Source organism: Dendropsophus ebraccatus, chromosome 5 (assembly GCF_027789765.1).
Source record: "Dendropsophus ebraccatus isolate aDenEbr1 chromosome 5, aDenEbr1.pat, whole genome shotgun sequence".
NCBI classification, from domain to species: domain Eukaryota; kingdom Metazoa; phylum Chordata; class Amphibia; order Anura; family Hylidae; genus Dendropsophus; species Dendropsophus ebraccatus.
Window position 1 is genome coordinate 24,046,759 of NC_091458.1, and position 22,451 is coordinate 24,069,209.

General features: G+C 42.7%; 1 protein-coding gene across 1 annotated transcript in view; it reads right to left on the reverse strand.

Annotated features, from left to right (window-relative positions):
• The window catches only part of TMEM135 (transmembrane protein 135), a 271,742-nt gene that overhangs the window by 110,048 nt on the left and 139,243 nt on the right, over window positions 1-22,451 (reverse strand). The window contains exon 5 of the mRNA XM_069969670.1: window positions 4-69. Coding sequence (XP_069825771.1) covers window positions 4-69 — 66 coding nt within the window. The remainder of the gene's footprint in view (window positions 1-3; window positions 70-22,451) is intronic.

Sequence of the window (22,451 nt, forward strand, 5' to 3'; positions counted from 1 at the left end):
TACCTCTCCGTGTCTAATAGGCTTCACATAACCTCTGGCTACGCCCATGCGGAACAATGTCTCGGAGGCCTGTGTAAAAAAACAAAAAAAAACATGAATACTACCAAATGATTGTGTAATATATGATTAACCATAGAGAATAACATTTAAAGGGGTTATCCAGCATTAGAAAAGCACAGCCACGTTCATCCAAAGACAGCCCCACTCTTGTCTCCAGTTCAGGTGCAGTTTGCAATTAAGCTCCATTTACTTCAATGAAACTGAGCTGCAAAACCTGCACTCAAACTAGAGACAAGATTCATACTGTCTCTGGAAGAGACGATGGATAACCCCTTTAAACATTTAGAATATTGTTACAATAAGTCATGAAGAACATTGGTGGAATTAAAGGGGATATCCATCCCTGGTGCCATTTGTAAATATACTGGAGAACTGATCCAGAAAAAGGTTGGCCTCCATTGGCTCCAGCAATATAACAAAGTTATTCCATGAAAGACCAGAAAACTTTAAGTGTTGGGTGAACGCTTAAACAAAGTTTTTCAACACTAATGAACATTCCAGTGGAAATAGTCAAAAATTCCTCTCCATTGTCTAGGGTAAATGGCCTGGGTAAGCGGGTCATTTAAGCAGAATTTACATGGTTATTTGTACCAGCGTGGACAACAATGTGGTGGTAAGAGCACTGACCTGTATGGCTTTCTATCAGCCACCATGTTAATATGCGATTCTATTACACGGCCTCCGAAAACAGAAAGAAGGGGATTGAGGGACTGATGGAACCTTTTCACGTAGCTAAGAATTAGTTTCTTTCATTAAGGCTTCCCTCCGAACATTTTAAGGATGTTTCTGTCAAACCGAGTACTGTGTCAATACAGCTCGGCTTTCTTTGTGCCTATAGAAACCCATTGGGGTGTGTAACCTTCTTTTCACCTTGACTAGCAGAGAGGTCTCTTAATTCCCTATCCACAGCACCACAGTTACCGCCAGATGTCAATGCCATTCATGATATAAAGCAACTTTCGAGAGCTTGTAAATTTAGCCCTATGTATTTCTCGATAGGACTCTCCACTCTACATGTGTGGAGTGTCACTAAGAAGATTAACACTACAAAACTCGCCTGACAATGGCGGCGAGGGAGAACACGGCTATGGCGGGCCACCTGGAGCTATTCACTAATTGACTATCTTAAGCTTCCAAACCATTGCTTTTTTGGTATGCAAACAATAAAAAGACCGGGGCAAGGCAGCTGTATTTCCATGTCCTACACCATGGGGTACAAAGAAAATGATCTGCAGGTCAATGTAGGCCTCTTTAAATTGGCTGCAAAAAGGAGATATAGCTCCTATCAATTATATAGGAACATCTATAATATAGTCATACATCTTATGGTCTAGGGTAGATCTAAGGCAGACCTAGATTATGATACAAACCTTTGGTCTCAACACAAAATCTGTAGGTGGTGCCACCTCACTTAATATACCACTTACTATAATGTGCTGTTTTATTAAATGCCAGAGGGACCTTTGGATCCCCAGAAACCCAGGCCTGGACTGATAACTACATTACAAAATGGATGGCCCAAGAATCAAACAACTCATACACATTATACTAAAGTCAGCCAAACCCACTGCCAGTGGTGGAGGAAGATATAAGGTGTATGAAGGTCTCCCGAGACTCCGACAGATGGTATTTTTTTTGTATGGGATAAGCCCATGCCAGAGCTGTCTGGCTTTGGTTTACTCATCCTCACTCCATAGAGAACAAATCAACGACCGGGTATGCCAAATGTTCATATGGATGTGAAGGGAGGAAAAAATAACCATCTGCCGAACAGTCGGCTGACGGTTTTGAAGGTGTATAGGCACCTTTAGTCACAGGACTCGTACCCAAAGTATAAGACGCCCCATATACAGTCTATATTAGGCAAAAGTTGGCTTTTTGTAAGGACCATATATGTTTAGGTTAATGCGTATATGGGCAGAAGATGTCAGGGGAAAGTTGGGTTGGACATGCTGGAATTTAGCTACCAAACCTCTTCTTTACCTCTTCTCTTCCCATTTAAAGTGTTCGGGTTAGGAAATGGTTCGCTCCTCACTAGTAATAAGCCATCCAAAGAGGTGCATGGGACCCATACGTATATGGGGGTTCTCCTCTATTGCATTTAGTATTAGAGTATAACGTTTTAGGTATTCTCGCTTAGAAGCAATAGTTCTAGTTAGGAATGTGTCCGTGTACACTGCACCCAATAGGACCAACTTGGATCTACAATAACAGACAGTATAGGACCTGTTAACTTTTATTTATTGCACATGACTGTGTATGACACAGGCCATACATTAGCCTGGGCTCCATAGTTTAGACCCCCTTCACAAGTCATTGCAGAGAGTGATGCATGGGCTACCAGCTCTACGGAGCCAAAGAGGGGCCGAATGCTTCATTTTCCATGAAGTGGAAGGAGCGTTTCCCAGCAACAGCAATGTATCTCCAATGATCTCTATAGTCAGACTGATATCGTTTCCTCAATTTGTGGTTCTTCGGACCTGTGGACAGCTGCAAAGAGTTGTCAGGGCGTGCTGGGAGTTGTAGTTTTGCAACAGCTGGAGAGCTACAGGATGGGCAACCCTACTATAGAATCTATTGGCCCCATGGGTAATAAATAACTTACCCCACTTCCCGTCCCTCTGCTGCTATAACGTGTTTGACACATAGTATCTGTATGTAGAAATGTTTTGGCAATGCTGTAACACTAAGGTTATTACCCAGAAATAAAACAATCCTGGAAACACTGTGGCTTTTATCCGATGCAGATGTCCCCGCCAGCTACCGGTCACACGTTTGGAGTAAATAGTGGAAATGCACAAAGTTTTTTTTTTTACCCATATTGTTCTGGGAGACTCTGAAAGTGATTTACGATGTGCTACTGGTCTACATAACACCGCGCAGTAGCAACAATTAAATGCGGGTTTCCAGGGAGTGTCATAATAGGAAGACAATCAGAACAAGCTGGGCATGTGCAAGTAATTATCAAGAATTTATTAAAATGTAAACAGCGCGCCGCCACCGCTCTCCGGGTTCACCGAGGCGTCCTCCACATTCCACAACCCCATTCATTATTCACATCTCCCACTCCTACGTCAAAGGAAAACAAACAATGGGGATCATATAAAGGGGGCTGTACGTGACAGAGTTCAGTATTGTTAGTAGGGATAAGCAACACAGCTATAATCTGTGATTGAAATGTTCTGTTTCCCTACAGCGCCACCACTGGGAGAAATGGAGTAGAGTACAATGCCCACTGAAATCAATGGGCTACATGGACATGTCAGGTCCTCCGGAGAAACTGACACTCTTTGGCGGCTTTCTACACTATGGATAGTAGAAAAAGGCGTAGAGTGATGTTATATAGAAACAGCGATACCCCCACAAAGACGCTCAGTCCTCCAACAGGTTGGCTTATACTATATACAGTATATTATAATATATATATATATATATATATATATATATATATATATATATATAGTTTTTGAACCTACCAATCATGTAAATGAAAGAAAAAATAGATCGAGATATATATATATATATATATATATATATATATATATATATATAGATAGATAGATAGATAAATTATATGTCATTTGTAAATTAAAAAAAAAAAAATATATATATATATATATATATATTAAAATATATAAAATATATATAATTTTTTTTCAACTCCGTTTAAGCAACCAAGTTTGTTAAAGAGTACCCAGACTTTTATTCTAGGGATCATTGGGGTCTCAGCTGATGTTGAATAAAAGTTTAGGTATATTTTAAGGCGCCCAATAGACCAAGGATAACAGATCAGCTGAAAACTCTAATTTACCCCCTTAAGTTGCTTGAATAGCAGAGAGGTACAAGTGGCTTACCATGTGGGTGGCCACTGACTACCACCATCTACACTATTTGCGACAAGGACTTCAAAGACATTAAGAGATTAGTGAGGCTAAGTCTCGGCTTATACTCTGAAACAAGCCAAGGGTATTCTGCATCTACCCTAAAAGCAGTCACTACGAAAAAGAATTATGCTTAGGTCCACCCAAACCCTTTTCCTAAGTGTAGTGTGAACCTGAGCAAAGCTTGCAAATTAAAGTGGACCTGTCAGCAGGAACATAGTGGTGTACATAAGCTGACGGCTGGATAAAGTTTCTCATTATGATTTCAGGCATATCTTTGTTATCCCTGTGGTCCTTTCCAGCGCTGAGATATAAGACTCTTTGTTAAGAGACGGATGACACTCAAGTGCCAAGGGGGCGTTCCTCAGCACATCAAGAGCCTAGGTAGGCTCTGCCCATGTCACCTTCATCTACTTATTATCAGTCAAATGAAAGCATTTAAGTGGGCAGTAATAAAGAGGGCATGGGCAGGACTTACCTGGGCACTTGCCATGTTGGTCAATGCCCTTTGGGCACTTGAATTTCATTTGCATATCAGCTATAAGGATTGGCAATGGAGAGGACTATTGAAATATTAAATATATGCCTATAATCCTGACAAGAAGCTCTCTTGAGCCATGTACTTATTTACACCTCTATTTCGCTTTAACTCTCTTCTAGAAGGACGGGCACCGCTTCTCTAGTGCCTCCTATTGGGGGTAGTTAGCATAAAAGTGCCATCAAACACAACCAAGGATTATCAAACCAACTAGAATCTTGGTTTACAGTGTTTACAGTGTTAGCGCCTGACCCTACAAGCTTCCTACTTCCAAAAGGTGGCACTAGACAGAGCTGTTCTTTTTCCTACATTTGCATACCCGTTTCCCAGGATGCATTGCCTCCCTATGCCAACTGGTGATCTCCACAACAAGACACGCTCTGAGAAAAGCCTGAGTTTGGCTTCCACTCCAAATCTTGTGGTATCCCACCACAAAATAAACCCATATCTTATAGAATTTACCAAGTTAGAACCCACAAATTAGGAAATTGAACGTTGTTCCTATTAGCTAAAACCATAAAATTACTCTAAATGCTACTAAAATGGTACAATGTGCGAAAGGTGATAAAACTCAGGGGTTGTCTAGACAAAGTATGAAGAGAATTCACACTACACCATGAGGACTCTTTGAGTTTATCTCTCTGTATTCCCAATAGAGGCCTAATCTATCCCAGGCAGCCTTTCCCACGTGCTACAATCAGATCAGAGCCCTAGCGGATTACATCCAGTTCATGGCTCTTTCTCCCCATTGTGTCGCCTCGGAAGGTGACTGTGTTTCCTTCTAGTATATTAGAAGTTTCTCATCTCAGTAAGAACCTACTCCACATCTCAGCGAGTATAATCTGGGTATTGTTTAATGGAGAATAGTGCACTGGAGTGAATTGTTCAACCTTTTGATCTACATGAAATGTACAAGGAGGATTAGGTGCAGCGGGGATTGTAGAGATTTACCAAACCCTGTGAAGAGGACAACTTTTCACTCCATCAATGTTTCCATGAAGATTAGTGTAGAGAATTGTACGTCTAAATTATGTGGGTGAAGTGTCATTGAAATGTCAGGTCTGTCATGTAATGCCTCCGCTTTGAAGAACAGGTCACTGGACAAGTCAACAAGAATCATAGTGTAAAAGACTGATGTTATACGAGTGGACTACAGCTAAGAGGACCTGACCGGAGGGAGCTGCTGCCATATCTCTTACACAGGTTGTTTCACAAGATGAATACTCTCTGGGCAGTATTATAGTAGTTATATTCTTGTATATAGGAGCAGTATTATAGTAGTTATATTCTTGTACATAGGGGCAGTATTATAGTAGTTATATTCTCGTATATAGGGAGCAGTCTTATAGTAGTTATATTCTTGTATATAGGGGGGCAGTATTATAGTAGTTATATTCTTGTATATAGGAGCAGTATTATAGGAGTTATATTCCTGTATATAGGAGCAGTATTATAGTAGTTATATTCTTGTATATAGGAGCAGTATTATAGTAGTTATATTCTTGTATATAGGAGCAGTATTATAGTAGTTATATTCTTGTATATAGGAGCAGTATTATAGTAGTTATATTCTTGTATATAGGAGCAGTATTATAGTAGTTATATTCTTGTACATAGGGGCAGTATTATAGTAGTTATATTCTCGTATATAGGGAGCAGTCTTATAGTAGTTATATTCTTGTATATAGGAGCAGTATTATAGTAGGTATATTCTTGTATACTGGAGCAGTATTATAGTAGTTATATTCTTGTATATAGGAGGCAGTATTATAGTAGTTATATTCTTGTATATAGGAGCAGTATTATAGTAGTTATATTCTTGTATATAGGAGCAGTATTATATTAGTTATATTCCTGTATATAGGAGCAGTAGTATAGTAGTTATATTCCTGTATATAGGAGCAGTAGTATAGTAGTTATATTCTGTATATAGGGGGTAGTATTATAGTAGTTATATTCTGTATATAGGGGGCAGTATTATAGTAGCAGCATTTTGTTTCTCTCTTTTCTCCGTGTATTGCACTCCTCCTGGTGAGACCCACATGACCGCAATTAGCAGGAGACACCTGAGTGCACATGGTTTTAATCCCTCCTGTTTTTTCCCATTCTGTTTGCTGCAGCTATGGTGAGCGCAATACCTTATCCAGACTTGTGCTGCTTGGGGGCGACCTTCTCCGCCGGCGGTGCTGGCCGGGTTCTGGTGTGGTGTTTTTGGGTCTGGTCCTGTGGCATGGGGGTCGCAGGGCCGTCCCATGGCCCCCGTTCCCTGGCTGTGCACGCCTGCGGGGTTGGTGGCCACTGACTGGCACGGTGTGGACTTAGTGTAGGGACCCATGTGTATCAGATACCGGCACGAGGTACATGGGGCAGTATGGCTTGATCAATTCATACACAAAATTCTGATGTGTTTTTTATTTAGCCAAGCGGCACTAGTATCAGCCATAGGTGTGAGGTGCAGCACTCTGTTTCTTCCCTGAGCCACATTTTGTTTCTCTCTTTTCTCCGTGTATTGCACTCCTCCTGGTGAGACCCACATGACCGCAATTAGCAGGAGACACCTGAGTGCACATGGTTTTAATCCCTCCTGTTTTTTCCCATTCTGTTTGCTGCAGCTATGGTGAGCGCAATACCTTATCCAGACTTGTGCTGCTTGGGGGCGACCTTCTCCGCCGGCGGTGCTGGCCGGGTTCTGGTGTGGTGTTTTTGGGTCTGGTCCTGTGGCATGGGGGTCGCAGGGCCGTCCCATGGCCCCCGTTCCCTGGCTGTGCACGCCTGCGGGGTTGGTGGCCACTGACTGGCACGGTGTGGACTTAGTGTAGGGACCCATGTGTATCAGATACCTGCACGATAGTACATGGGGCAGTATGGCTTGATCAATTCATACACAAAATTCTGATGTGTTTTTTATTTAGCCAAGTGGCACTAGTATCAGCCATAGGTGTGAGGTGCAGCACTCTGTTTCTTCCCTGAACCGCATTATAGTAGTTATATTCTTGTATATAGGGGGCAGTATTATAGTAGTTATATTCTTGTATATAGGGGGCAGTATTATGTAGTTATATTCTTGTATATAGGAGCAGCATTATAGTAGTTATATTCTTGTTTAAAGGGGGCAGTATTATAGTAGTTATATTCTTGTATATAGGAACAGTATTATAATAGTTATAGTCCAAAAAGAGTGCAGTCGGCACCACTACACTGAAGTGCAGCACGACTATGGGATAGGTAGGGCTAGCCCAGCAATAGAGGCTCTCCCAATATAAAGCAAGTATGCTCTATGATACAAAGTAGAAACAAGTAAGGGTCACTCACTGCTTCTTCATGGCTTGTTTTATTAATTTAGTACATCAGAGATGAGGGGAAGGGAGGACAGGTGGATTGGCAGGCACAAACAGGCCCAAGGACTTGTACACTCCTGAGGATCCACCTTTCCTCTCTTCCCCTCATCTCTGATGTATTGAATTTTATTAATTCAAGCCATGAAGAATTGGTGAGTTCCCCTTGCTTGTTTCTACTTTGTATCATTATAGTAGTCATAATCTTCTTCAGAAGGGTAAATGAAGCTGCGGCACTTACCAGCAAATGTTTGTTTCGCTAATTATTTATTTGCACCTCCGCCCCACTTGCACAAGAGAGGTGGGGAGGGGGTGGAATGGTGTCTGTGTGCACTGCATCCAACAATTTGTGAAATCTACGAAAGCTCTGAACTAGCGTAGGTTTCACATTGTGCGCACAGAGGGGCTACAGTGCACGTGTGATTAATGTAGGGGCATTGCACCTCTACATAGATTATATGAGCTGCAAAAAATGGCAGAATTAATAAATGTCCCCCTATGTGTGCAAAGTTATTCAAGAAGATGTGCTAGAAAAGACAATCACCCAAGTGCACACCTCACCAGTATAACCAACACCAATCCAGTCTCCATTCTCTAGAAGCAAACAATGACAACACATAGAGGTCTTAACACCAGTAAAGGGAATTGATACAGAATGTATATTGGAAAATTTTGTAACTTTTCATTATGCCATGAATGCGTTTAATTTGCTGAAACTGTAATACCCCTTTATTGTGAAGGAATTAAAGTATAAGTATTAAATAAAAAACAGACTCTACAATAAAAAGTTTTCTCTCTCAATGGCAATAGAGGGCAAAGCAGAGCGGCGTATTTACTGGGAACCACAAATCAAGCACAATATATAAAATCCCACACGAGCTCACGCACAAGACAAACAGCTTTAATTGCAAACTATAAAAAAAAAAAAAAGTTTCAAAAATTGTAGGAGGCGGCTGTTTACACAGTTCACAGAGCGTGTAAATGTCTCCCTCCGAAATGTGACAAATAGCATACGCGCAGCGGCTAAGGTTACCTCGTCTGCAGAAATCCTCTGGGAAAAAAAGGCAAATTTGGCCTTTGGCTTTCAAGGTGCCAAGTCATTTATATATTGTGTTCCACTTCCTTACATAGGAAACAAATGAGGCAGAAGGCCATTATTCTGCTCGGCATTCATACTCCTAGTAGTTAGGAGCTATGTTTGATTCAACACCGATAATGAGTCTCATTTCAGTGCAGCCGACTATGGACAATATAATCTGCTACTTGATGGCTTTCAATTTAAAAAAAAAATAACTTGGGTCTCTTTTTCAAAAAAGTTTACAACTTTTACAAAAATTTTATAAACTTTGGTTAGGTTTACTGTCTGTGTATGTACAGCTGGCCATAAGCATTAGATATTAGTGGGGGTTGTTAAACAGTGTCAAAATGGTAGCTGTTGAGGAAGTGTTTACGCATGCCACACCTCAACATGTTGGTGTCTTTTTTCCCATAGGAAATAAGTTGATGCCAAAATGGTAAAGCAGTAGGTTAGTCCCTCTTCTCATTGAAATAAACACATACTGGGCAAAGCATAAAGGTTCTTACAGAACTCTAGCCAGCTGAACAAGGTAATGAATGTATAGGCCTATTCTAAGCCCAGTGTGGGTCCTCAGGGGCGGAGCATGACACAGATGATCTCTTTTAGAATTCTTTCAATTCTTGCGCCCTGCCCCTGAGGAATTAAACTGGGCATAACATACTACATATGTTTTATGTTGAGCGTTTCTTTTATTAGTTTAATGTTATTATGTTACTAACCTGTCGAAAAACAATGGGCTTAAAAAGCTGGAGTTTTTATCCGTAGTCAGGTGAGACTCTCGGGTTCATTGTTTACAAATGAAAGGACACTGTGAAAGTATGACAATCTCATTCTGTGCATATATATTTTTTGATGTTATCAACTAAAACTATTTTCAGAAAACCAATGGCGTCTCCATCTGACAGTTGGTTTCCATCTCAAGGCAAGCTTCTGTCCCTATAAGGTTTGTATGGGAATGTAGCACCCCTAAAGAAAGTGTTGGTTGGAAACTAGTGTAGAACAAACTGTTTGTGTTTGACGATGTTCTCTGAACCTAAATGGTCGTCATTAGAGATGAGCGAACCGGGTTCGGGTTCGAGTCCATCCGAACCTGAACGTTCGGTATTTGATTAGCTGGGGCTGCTGAACTTGGATAAAGCTCTAAGGTTGTCTGGAAAACATAGCTACAGCCAATGACTATATCCATGATTTCCACATAGCCTTAGGGCTTTATCCAACTTCAGCAGCCACCGCTAATCAAATGCCGAAAGTTCGGGTTCGGATGGACTCGAGCATGCTCCAGGTTCGCTCATCTCTAGTCGTCATTTGATTCCCCATAGCTGCAGAACCTGGATGCAACCCTAGGGCTGCCAATAAAACATTGATACAGCCCACAGTGGCATCCATGTTTTCCGGGACTTCCAAGGGCGGCACTGAACTTCTGGAGCCGCAGGGAATCAAACGCCAAGTGTTTAATTTTGGACAGCAGTGCCGCACACGAGAGGTGTGCTCAACACTACCGGAAACCAAAAACAATTATAAAATGGAATCAACATGATTGATATAGGTTGGGGAACCCACAAGGAGATAAGGGTTCTACTAATTTTGGATAAGGACATGAAGAGAACATTTTAGCTGAGGTTAAAGAAAGACTATACCCTCTTATGGACATTGCAGTCTCTTGTAAATTCAACTAAGTTAGTAGATATTTTCTTAAGCCATTTTAAATGAGAAAACACATGAGCCAAGAGAGTACTCCCAAATGGCTTACGACATGCCATATACTGCAGTATTTACAGTGAAACATCTTTGGATCATGTTGTGCTGGCCTAAAAACAGCTAAGAGCAGATTTACATAAGTACATAAAAAAAAATACAAGTTAGGACCCTAGATGAAAACTCATCTGCAAATGCAACACAGATGGGAATCATTTCTAAGCTAGAAAAAAATAAAGTTCTTGGAAAGATGGTCAACTTCCATGGAAGAGCTTGGTGGTGAGAGGTCCCTCGGCCTTACCTCGCTGGGACTTTTACAAGGAAATAAGCATTATAAAAGATTTAGCAGTTTCTGAAAATGAGAAAAATCACTTCTAATGTACTGTCTGTTCAGTAACTAACACATTGGGTGGCATTTATTAAGTCTGGCGTTTTTTACTCCGGACTTAAAAATGCCCCCGCAGCTCCGGCGCTACGGAGATTTATGTAGAGGCGGACTGCCTCTACATAAATCCCATGCGCGCCGGTGCGCACCGCCGAAAACCTACGCCAGCTGAGGACTGGAGTAGGTTTTCGGCATATATTTGGGCGGAACGGATGGTAAATCGCGCGGACTCTGAGTCTGCGCCCACCGTTCCGCCCACTACACGCCCGCTTTCCGCCCCCCTGGCGTACTCGGCGGAAAGTGCCGATTTGCAAATATTTTATTCGCAGATCGGCCATTTGCGTATAAAAAAATACGCGAATCGGCACTTTCCGCCGAAAATCATCCGTTTGCAGGATGATACATGTGGTCCATACTGTACAGGAGAAGCAACTAGTGTATGAAAGTGATCTCCGACCGAGACTGCCATGATTCACATCAGTCCTTGTCACCAATTGGGCTCACAATCACATTTCCCCATGTCGGGGCCCACACACATATTAGAGCCAAGTTCATATGAAACCAGTTACCCTATAAAGATGTTTTTGGAGTGAGAGGAAAAAAATGGCCATAAAAAGGATAATGCTGTATATGATGTTCGGCGTTCCTCCGAGCATCAGATACAGCATTATCCTTTTTATGTCCTGTAACCTGAGGAAGAGGCAAAGACCTTGATACGCGTTGCTTTATTGGACTTCTGAATAAATTGTTTGTTATACAAATGGCCTGCGCTTGGTGGCATCTGCTTGCTATCTTGTGTATTGGATCAGTGACAGAGATCAGCGAACCGAATCTGATGAATTCCGATTCACATCAAATTGGGCATTAAATTCATTTCGTAACAATTCACGAATTTGCCGCAACTGTTACCTTACAGAACTGGGTGTGCTTTATAGGAAGTCACTGGGTGCTGGGTATGTATTATAGGAAGTCACTGGGTGCAGGGTGTGCATTATAGGAAGTCACTGGGTGCTGGGTGTGCATTATAGGAAGTCACTGGGTGCTGGGTGTGCATTATAGGAAGTCACTGGGTGCAGGGTGTGCATTATAGGAAGTCACTGGGTGCTGGGTGTGCATTATAGGAAGTCACTGGGTGCTGGGTGTGCATTATAGAAAGTCACTGGGTGCCGGGTGTGCATTATAGGAAGTCACTGGGTGCTGGGTGTGCATTATAGGAAGTCACTGGGTGCTGGGTGTGCATTATAGAAAGTCACTGGGTGCCGGGTGTGCATTATAGGAAGTCACTGGGTGCAGGGTGTGCATTATAGGAAGTCACTGGGTGCTGGGTGTGCATTATAGAAAGTCACTGGGTGCCGGGTGTGCATTATAGGAAGTCACTGGGTGCTGGGTGTGCATTATAGGAAGTCACTGGGTGCTGGGTGTGCATTATAGGAAGTCACTGGGTGCTGGGTGTGTATTATAGAAAGTCACTGGGTGCTGGCTGTGCAGTATAGGAAGTCACTGGGTGCTGGCTGTGCATTATAGAAAGTCACTGGGTGCTGGGTGTACATTATAGGAAGTCACTGGGTGCTGGGTGTGTATTATAGAAAGTCACTGGGTGCTGGCTGTGCATTATAGGAAGTCACTGGGTGCTGGGTGTGCATTATATGAAGTCACTGGGTGCTGGCTGTGCATTATAGGAAGTCACTGGGTGCTGGGTGTGCATTATAGGAAGTCACTGGGTGCTGGGTGTGCATTATAGGAAGTCACTGGGTGCTGAGTGTGCATTATAGGAAGTCACTGGGTGCTGGGTGTGCATTATACCAAGTCACTGGGTGCTGGGTGTGCATTATATGAAGTCACTGGGTGCTGGCTGTGCATTATATGAAGTCACTGGGTGCTGGCTGTGCATTATAGGAAGTCACTGGGTGCTGGGTGTGCATTATAGGAAGTCACTGGGTGCTGGGTGTGCATTATAGGAAGTCACTGGGTGCTGGGTGTGCATTATAGAAAGTCACTGGGTGCTGGGTGTGCATTATAGGAAGTCACTGGGTGCTGGGTGTGCATTATAGGAAGTCACAGTGAACACAGTGCCCATCTTAATACCTGAGTGCTCATTTACAAATGTCGACTTCCGTCCTGGGAGAAAATTGATATTACGCCACTGATCCACCGACGTCCACTACTGTCCATGGCGGAAAATGAATGATTGACTCTTGATTCTTTTTAAAGAATTGAAATTTTTCAATCTTGACACTATCACAGCAACATCTGTTGAAAAACTCGCTACTTTGTCAGTTTCAGTATTGTAGCTACTATAGTTTGCCTGTTTAATAATAATTCGCTTGTTCACGCATACTTGCGAATATTCACTTCGAACTTCGCGAAATTAACTTCCAAGCGATTCGCTCACCTCTAATCACTGATAAAATGACACTTTTTGAGTAAATGGAGAGACAGATTATAGAATAAAAGTAGCAGATTAGTTTTGGTTCATACGAAGCAAAACTGATCTGCGCCCATATCCCTGAGGCTGATGGAGGATACCGCCCGGGGTCTGCCTGCAAAATGCCTGGAAAACATGGATACAGCTAGTTCAGTCTAGTTACTTTAGTTTATTACATACTTTGTAGTTAAAATCTCATGTGCCTCTCAAATCCAGCGATGAAGATACAATTTTTACCTATTTTCGGCCTATGAGGATTCTGGAACACGGAAGTTCGCAATAAACCTTCTGTTTCTGGATATTCCGGCTACTGGTTCCAAACATGTAATTTTCTGACATGTCTCAGACTGGGGAAGCCTAAAGTAATGTTTCTATGCAAATATCTTCTCGCTTGTAGATCTGTATCTCTGCACAGAAATGTAATACACTCAGCGTGTCTCGCGGCTACAGACTGTCATAGGGAATGTGCAACTCAATATACAGATTCAGGCAAGTTTAATACCGTCTATATACAGCTTTCCCGGCTAAAGACAATGGGATGATTCATGGCTCTTTTGTAGAACTTCATTCAGCTAAGTTGTTACTACAAACCACAAGGCTGGCAGCTCAGATTTCCTGAACATCACATTAATTACTTACAAGATGCCCCTGAGTGATTTAGCACGTTGCAGCCACGCTTGATAAATGACTCTGCCAGTTTGGCGGAAGTTGGACAGTCCCGAGGATGAAAATCATACAGTGAACAAGCGAGACGCCAGCAAAGGGTCGCTCGAAGACAGACGGGTAGCAGGAAGGAATCCAACACACAAACATGAAGTAGAACGCTAGTAAAGATGGCATTGATAAATATCACTACGTAAATGTCGTATACATTTCAGCTTTATGGCAAAAAAAATTATGTACAGAATTGGGTCTGACAACCAAAGGCGGGAAAGTGGATCTAACAAAACGAGAAGTCCGGCCAGACCCGTTTTTTGTTTTTTTTTTTATAGCAAGTGCTGGGGAGGGGGAAGGATAAAAAAATAACATGCTCTTACTTCCCCCTCTCCAGCGCTGGAAGCACAGGGTATGGTTATAAAAAACTCTCCCATAGAAGTCAATATGGTCCTCTTTCATCTATTGCTTGCTGTAAAGAATATCAGTAAATGCTGCACAGAAAGCTCAGACAATATAGCTGCCCCCATAAAAAGGTACCAAATTAAATAAATAAATACAGATTAAAGGGAACCTGTCACCCTGGAAGGAGCCCCAGTACTTACCCCCTCCTGCCGCTCCCGAGGCCAGTTCCGCCATGGAGAAATTGCACGCTCAATATGCAAATGAGAATAGATTAGTCCGATGTCCATAGGAAATTACTGCTCTAGTAATTTCCTATGGACATCAGACTCCTCTCTTCTCATTGAGTGCACAGATGAGCGGGTGGCGATTTCTCCGCAGCTCGACCAGCCTTGGGAGCGGGACCGTCAGGAGGGGGTAAGTACTGGAGGCTCTATAGGGGGATCGGGTGTGTTCTACCCAGGGCACAAGGGTGAGAAGTTCACTTTAAAGAAAATCAAGGTCAGTATCTGCCTCTGATAAGGGGAAAAAATTTAACAAACCTAAAAGGTCAGTTATTCCTGCTTAGATAGCTCTAGTAACAGCAAGATCTAAATCTACCAGAACACTAATAGCCCTATTTCACGGAACGATTATCGTTCATAGACTCGCTCCAACAACCGCTCGTTAACGAGCACTTAACGATTTTTTTAAGCGAACGATAACACATAATACGTGTGGGAACGTGAATGATATCTGTAGTGTAACGATTTTTTTGCGGTCGTTACATGGTCATTTAAAACGTGGGGAAATGTAGGTAGACATTTCAAGAACGACTGAAAGATTTTTTATTCAACGAAAAGATTAGCGAATTATTGTTGAAAGACCAACGATTTTTTTTCAACATGTTGAAAAAAAAATAGTGAACGACTCAATGACAATTTTGCTGTTGTCGTTCGCTCGTTTACAGCTATTCCACAGAACGAATATCGTTAACGAGCGGTCGTTTGAACGATTTTATGAACGATAATCGTTCGAAAAAGTTCTGTGGAATAGGGCTTTAAGACGGGAAACATTATTAGAGGTCTAAGATTTTCTCCACTAGAGTCCGACCTGACCAATAATCGCCCATGTAACGGAGCCAACAAATGAGCAATAGCTAGATACTTGACTGGTCACTGGTTTTTTTTCTCTTTGAAAATCTGCTTCTACTGGCCGCACATCAGGGATGAGAGGAGAGGCTGATTAATGAGAGACGTAAAGGGCCATGCAAAAAATCTAGTGATCGCCCTGGCTTCAGCATCATGGTGCGTGTATTAGGCTTAGTGAATGAGCACTGATCAAGTGATCATTTGGTTACCGGTGGCTGAAGAAGTTGGATGCAGCCCAAAGGCAGCCTGAGAAACATAGATACTGCCATAGGCCATAGGCCATATCCATGTTTTCCAGGCCTCCCTAGGGCTGCATCCAACTTCTTCAGTCACCGGTAATTAAATACCGCAGCACACTCATGTCTAATCTCTATCTCAATGCCAATTTGGTTATTTCCTATGACCTAGACATGTTCTCATATTATTATCGGCTCCATCTCTACCCTGTGCTATCTCCTTGCCTGTACCATATAAGCTGTCCAACGAAAGCCCACATCCTAACCTTTTCACAGATGACGTCACTTGCGTATAGGACTTAAACCAGGTATCTAACCCCAATTTCTGACATTTCTGGCTTCCACCCTAATTCCTATTTCTGCACTTCTTCCTTCATTGTGATTTCTCATGTACCAAAGTCGACCTCAACTACTATTTCTATGATGTCGATATCTGCACAGATGTTTGGCTTGATCCACAGCACTATCCTCTGCTGGTTCCTTTGGTAAAACATCTAAGGGTTATTCCTAACTCAATAGGATACAGGATAGCGAGCTGGTTAGTGGAGGTATGACACTGGGACCACCATCAACCATAAGAACAGAAGAAAATTGTCCCTCAAATGGATTAGATAGCTAGCACTCCATTTATCCTCCATGGTGCTTCCCGTACATTGCTGGATTATCCCATGGGTAAGGGTCAACTTTACAGGTCGGGAGTACCCCTGGTGTAATAGAATTCTAATACTCTAATTACACTTCAAGTACAATATATGTGCCCAATATATCAATCCCACATATATATATATATATATATATATATATATATATATATATATATATATACACACACATACTGGCTCAGTTGCCCCTAGCAACCAATCAGATTCCACCTTTCATTCCTCACAGACTCTTTGGAAAATGAAAGATGGAATCTGATTGGTTACTAGGGGCAATTGAGCCAGTTTCACTTTTACTTTCATTCTCCCCCTTCATAACCCTATTACACATACTGTCCAACTATTTGTCAACAAAATCAACAGATTCGATCGGTCCAGGTCTGAGTATTCAGAGCCGTACCGATTAGCAGAACAAGCTGGGAGAAGACCGCATTAAGCTCATTCTCTCATTCGGTACGGGTCTGAAAACTGAGACCTGGACCGATCAAAACTTTTGACACGTCTCTATGACATGTTAAGGGTGCCTTCACACAGGACGGATCCACAGCGCATCCCTGCCCTGTAAAGTTTATGGGCAGACATACTCACAACGGGATGTACATCCTGCTGCGAGCATGTCAGGAGACCGCCCCGCTAACCCCTGGCCATCCGGAGCTTATACTACTCCACAATCCGGTTTGCTTCGGAGGTTGCCGGCTACACGTCCCGCTCAACCAATTAGTGTGCTGCCCCGATGCCACACTGATTGGCTGAGGGGAACGTGCACCGGGAACCCCCAAAGCAATATACGTATAAGCTGCAGCCGGCCGGGGGTTAACAGGGCGGCCTCCCGACATATTTGCAGCAGGATGTACATCCCGCTGCGAGTATGTCTGCCCATAAACTTTACAGGGCAGGGATTGCGGCGGATCTTGCTGCGAATTCGCAGTGAGAACTCCGCTGCGGATCCGTCCTGGGTGAAGGCACCCTAAAAGTTTTTATAAACGACAGGTTCACTTGAAGCTCTTGAGCTCCAATTCAAAATCGATTACAGGGCGGCACCCACCATGTGCCACTCCTAATGCCCATATGACGCAGTGATCTTTTGGCTTCTTTAGGCACTAGGACCGGGGTCCAACCACTCCCTCTATACACCCTGTAGATATACCCACCTATAAAGTTTTTTCCCAGCTAAACAAAATCAACATGATGCCTGGAGTCTCACAAAGCCCAACATTGTGCTCACATAATAAACTGTGCTTTTACGACCCCAGATCCATGTGCAGAATATCCCGTACTGTATTCTGCATTATTAGGCATAAAATAGGAACCAGCTTCCTCTAATTAAAGCAGCAAAAGAGAGAACAAGGTGGATCCACCACTCGCCAAGTTATGGGATTTATTAGCTTGTAAAATCCCCGCTAATGAACATAATGAACAGTGTCCCTAATACTGACGACTGCCTGCTATTCCTCAGCTCTATGAAGTCAAAAAACACTGCAAATGTATAGGCTCTAAAGGCAGGCAGAAAGGAACTATGGGAAGTTGGCTGGAAAGGAAAGAATTGGTCAAACAATAGTAACATATGCGGTTCCACAATAAAATAACCATTTTAGCAGTATTATAGTAGTTATATTCTTGTATATAGGAGCAGTATTATAGTAGTTATATTCCTGTATATAGGAGCAGTATTATAGTAGTTATAGTCTTGTAGATAGCAGCAGTATTATAGTAGTTATATTCTTGTATATAGGAGCAGTATTATAGTAGTTATACATGAACTGGAGAGAATGGAACCGCTGCACATCCCATCTATGGCTGATACTAATGCCGCTAGGCCTATATTAAAAATCAACACCAGAGTGTCTGTATATGAATTGATCAAGCCATATTGCCCCGTGTACCACCGCGCAGGTCCTCTGGTCCACACGGGTCCCTACGCTAACTCCACACCGTGTCGGTCAGCGACCGCCAACCCCGCAAAGCGTGCACATGCAGGGAAGGGAGGCCATGGAACGGCCCTGCAACCCCAATGTCACAGGACCAGACCCAAAAAGCCCCACCAAAACCCAGCCAGCACCACCGGCGGGGAAGGCTGCCCCCAAACGACACAAGTACGACACAGTACGACACAGCTAGCACTCCTTTATAAGACCCACATGACCAAGATTGGCAGGATATGTCTGTGCTCACATGTCTGGACCCTATGTCTTCCCCATTCTGTGAGAGCAGCAATGGTAGGTGTAGTACCATATCCATACTTGTGTCGTTTGGGGGCAGCCTTCCCCGCCGGTGGTGCTGGCTGGGTTTTGGTGGGGCTTTTTGGGTCTGGTCCTGTGACATTGGGGTTGCAGGGCCGTTCCATGGCCTCCCTTCCCTGCATGTGCACGCTTTGCGGGGTTGGCGGTCGCTGACAGACACGGCGTGGAGTTAGTGTAGGGACCCGTGTGGACCAGAGGACCTGCGCGGTGGTACACGGGGCAATATGGCTTGATCAATTCATATACAGACACTCTGGTGTTGATTTTTAATATAGGCCTAGCGGCATTAGTATCAGCCATAGATGGGATGTGCAGCGGTTCCATTCTCTCCAGTTCGTGTATTATAGTAGTTATATTCTTGTATATAAGAGCAGTATTATAGTAGTTATATTCTTGTATATAGGGGGCAGTATTATAGTAGTTATATTCTTGTACATAGGAGACAGTATTATAGTAGTTATATTCTTGTATATAGGGGGCAGTATTATAGTAGTTATATTCTTGTATATAGAAGCAGTATTATAGTAGTTACTGTATATTCCTGTAGTTATATTCTTGTATATAGGAGGCAGTATTATAGTAGTTATATTCTTGTATATAGGAGCAGTATTATAGTAGTTATATTCTTGTATATAGGGGGCAGTATTATATTAGTTATATTCTTGTATATAGGAGCAGTATTATAGTAGTCATATTCTTGTAAATAGGAATTAATAGGAGTCCTACCAGTAGAAGGCTTAAAGGCTTTTTAACCTAAACCTATTTAAACTAAATGACTATTTACTGTACTCATTTCAAGCATGGCCTTTAGTTTAGTAAAAAGCATAGGTTTAACAACATCTGGGTTGGATTCTGGAGATAGCGGCAATAAACATCCCATTATTGATTCCGGCTGAAAACTGTTCTATTAGTAATGACTGACAGAGACCTCTTATTATTCAGCTTAAACCTGTGTAACCTCAGATAACTGGAAAAGGCATATGAGGAGATGCTAGGATACACAGAAAGGCCTCCAGCCATGGAATGTAATGCAGCTATTCAGCAGATAGTTTGAACTTGATAAAAGTATTATGTTTCCCAAATACTGGATGGATTGCCAGGTTTAGGGACCAAAGTGTATTTCCAGAAGTTTGGACAAGTCTATTTATTGTGCTTGTGCACACATGGGCCTGTATGGCAATGTATGGGCCAGAGCAGCGCCTGTAGAATGCTATACATCCTCTGGGGCGGGTGTGGGCATGGCTACTAAGGGAGAACACCGCTATACATACTAAATTTAATATAGCATTGTTTCAGTAGGATTCATAGGTAATTGAACTGGCAAAAAGTATACTGTAGTAGTACAGTGTCACTGTACTGTAGTACTACAGTGCTACGGCTACGGTGGTGTCCTGTGCTCTAGACCGCCACCGGACCCGATCTCCCCACTGCTGCTATTCCTACATCCTCCCCCCCTCTCTCTGGATGCCTCACCTGTTCATGCTCCGTCCTGCTCTCACCAGCGCCCAAGTCCCCACATATTCCTATAAATCCCTGTCCCGTCCTGACCCCAACCGTTGGTGCTAGCAATCCAAGCCAGGGGTAGCGACGTGGGGATCGCCAGACACAGCTAATCCAACCCACCATGCAGTGGAAGCGGGTGAAGACCAGTGGCCCGTTAGACTCTGCTCCCTGGTGCGGCTTACGCCATCACTAGTGGAGATTTCGTGGATCCACGACTCCAGTTCTTACATATGGTATAGAAAATTATGGAAAGGGCAGGAGATGTGTTGTGTGTAGGGTGGTAGTAGTAGTAGTATTAATAATAGTAGTACAGTATAGAACATGATGAATACAGCAGGATAAGTGCGGCTGTCTAAGGGTAGCATCTGTATGTAAGGAATCCCAAAATTTTTGCATTCTAAGAAATTAGCATCGCATTTAATTGTTGGTGAATTGATCCACTCATATTTATTACTAATTGTTGTGTTCAGGCTAGTACTCAGAAACTGAAGCCGTGCGTAGTCTAGACACAGATGTCTGTGCCCAACTTTTCACTAAGAACCAATTGGCAGATAGACTAATGGATGATTATGGTGCGGAAAATTGTTATACTGTTCGAATTTAAACGATAATCGTTCCATGTAATTGTAGGCAAAACTGTTCGCGTGTTGTTGAACGTTGATTTAGATATGACCCTAAAATCATTGTAAATCGTTCGCTAGTTGTTCAGTGTAATTTGTAACTAAGCCACTGGCCCTATTAGATAAGGGTGGTCGAGGAAAAGTTGTCGGTCACTATTTGGCAGTTTGTTTCTGAGCTGGAAGAGTCCATTGTGTGGGGGGAGATCTGGGCTTTACACTTCCTGGATGCTGGATGATTGTATATGAGCAGCAGTGTAATATGAAGATATCCTGTGTAATATAGAGGAGAAGACATAAGTAGTGCAGCAGTAACCTCTGTCCTCAATGTGCTGTTTTTCTTCAGTGTTCTATGGCTGCAGCTGTGTGTGTGTGTATGCTATGGCTGCAGCAGGCTGTGTGTGTGTGTGTGTGTGTGTGTGTGCGTGCTATGGCTGCAGCTGTGTGTGTGTGTATGCTATGGCTGCAGCAGGCTGTGTGTGTGTGTGTGTGTGTGTGTGTGCGTGCTATGGCTGCAGCTGTGTGTGTTTGTGTGTATGCTATGACTGCAGCAGGCTGTGTGTGTGTGCTATGGTTGCAGCAGGCTGTGTGTGTGTGTGTGTGTGTGTGTGTGTGCGTGTATGCTATGGCTGCAGCAGGCTGTGTGTGTGCTATGGCTGCAGCAGGCTGTGTGTGTGTGTATGCTCACTATGAGTGACCCCCTCTATGTCACTATGGCTGACCTCTATATTACAGGTATCTGGCATTGTTAGCAGTGTTTTTTGTGTGTATGGCGAATATTTAGTTAGAAACATAGAAGATTGTCAGCAGGCCACCTGCTCCATCTAGTCTAGTTGTGAGTAGTTCAGGACATGGAGGCTGGAGACTGGCCGCATCCACTGCACACACACAGGAGAATCTGCTTTATATCTTTCCTTATTCCCTCAGAAGTCGCCCCAGGATCATGTAGGACATTAGAGAGAAGCTGCTGAGCCAGTGTGATAATAACTCCCCTGGTATATGACCGGCCATTTATAAAGGAGCAGGAGTCAGAGTCGAGAGTTGGAGTCAGTCCTGATAAAATTCAGGGGTCGGAGTCGGAGTTGGAGAGGGAGCTGCGGTTTCCCTACTCCACAGCCCTGCTAAAATCGCTTAGGTCTTGTCTGCAAGGTCCAAAAATGTACAATGGTGGAGTATTCCTGAGGCTTCTGTATATAAGGAGCATTCCCATTAGACAGTAGGTTGTGAAGAACACCCAGTAGATTTAAAAAATAAAAAATTAAATAAAGAAAATAGTAATTTGAATTCCCTGAATATATTATCAAACCACAATGCAGGTAAACCGAGGACAAAATAACAAAAAAATAGATTAACTGTGGATTCTGGATGTCGTTTTTCTCCATTTATAAAGGAGTCCATTCCAAGAAAATATTGAACACTGAGACATTTTATAAGGTTGTGTAATATGTCGTCTATGTACAAGGAGGGTTTTATTCCGACATGCGGAATTGTTAATTGTGCCGACATATTTTATGGTCCTAAAAATAAGTTTTACATATAGAGTGGTCCAAGTAGTCTCATGATGAAAAACTATTAATTTATTATATTTAGAGCATGTTATATAACAGTAGTCA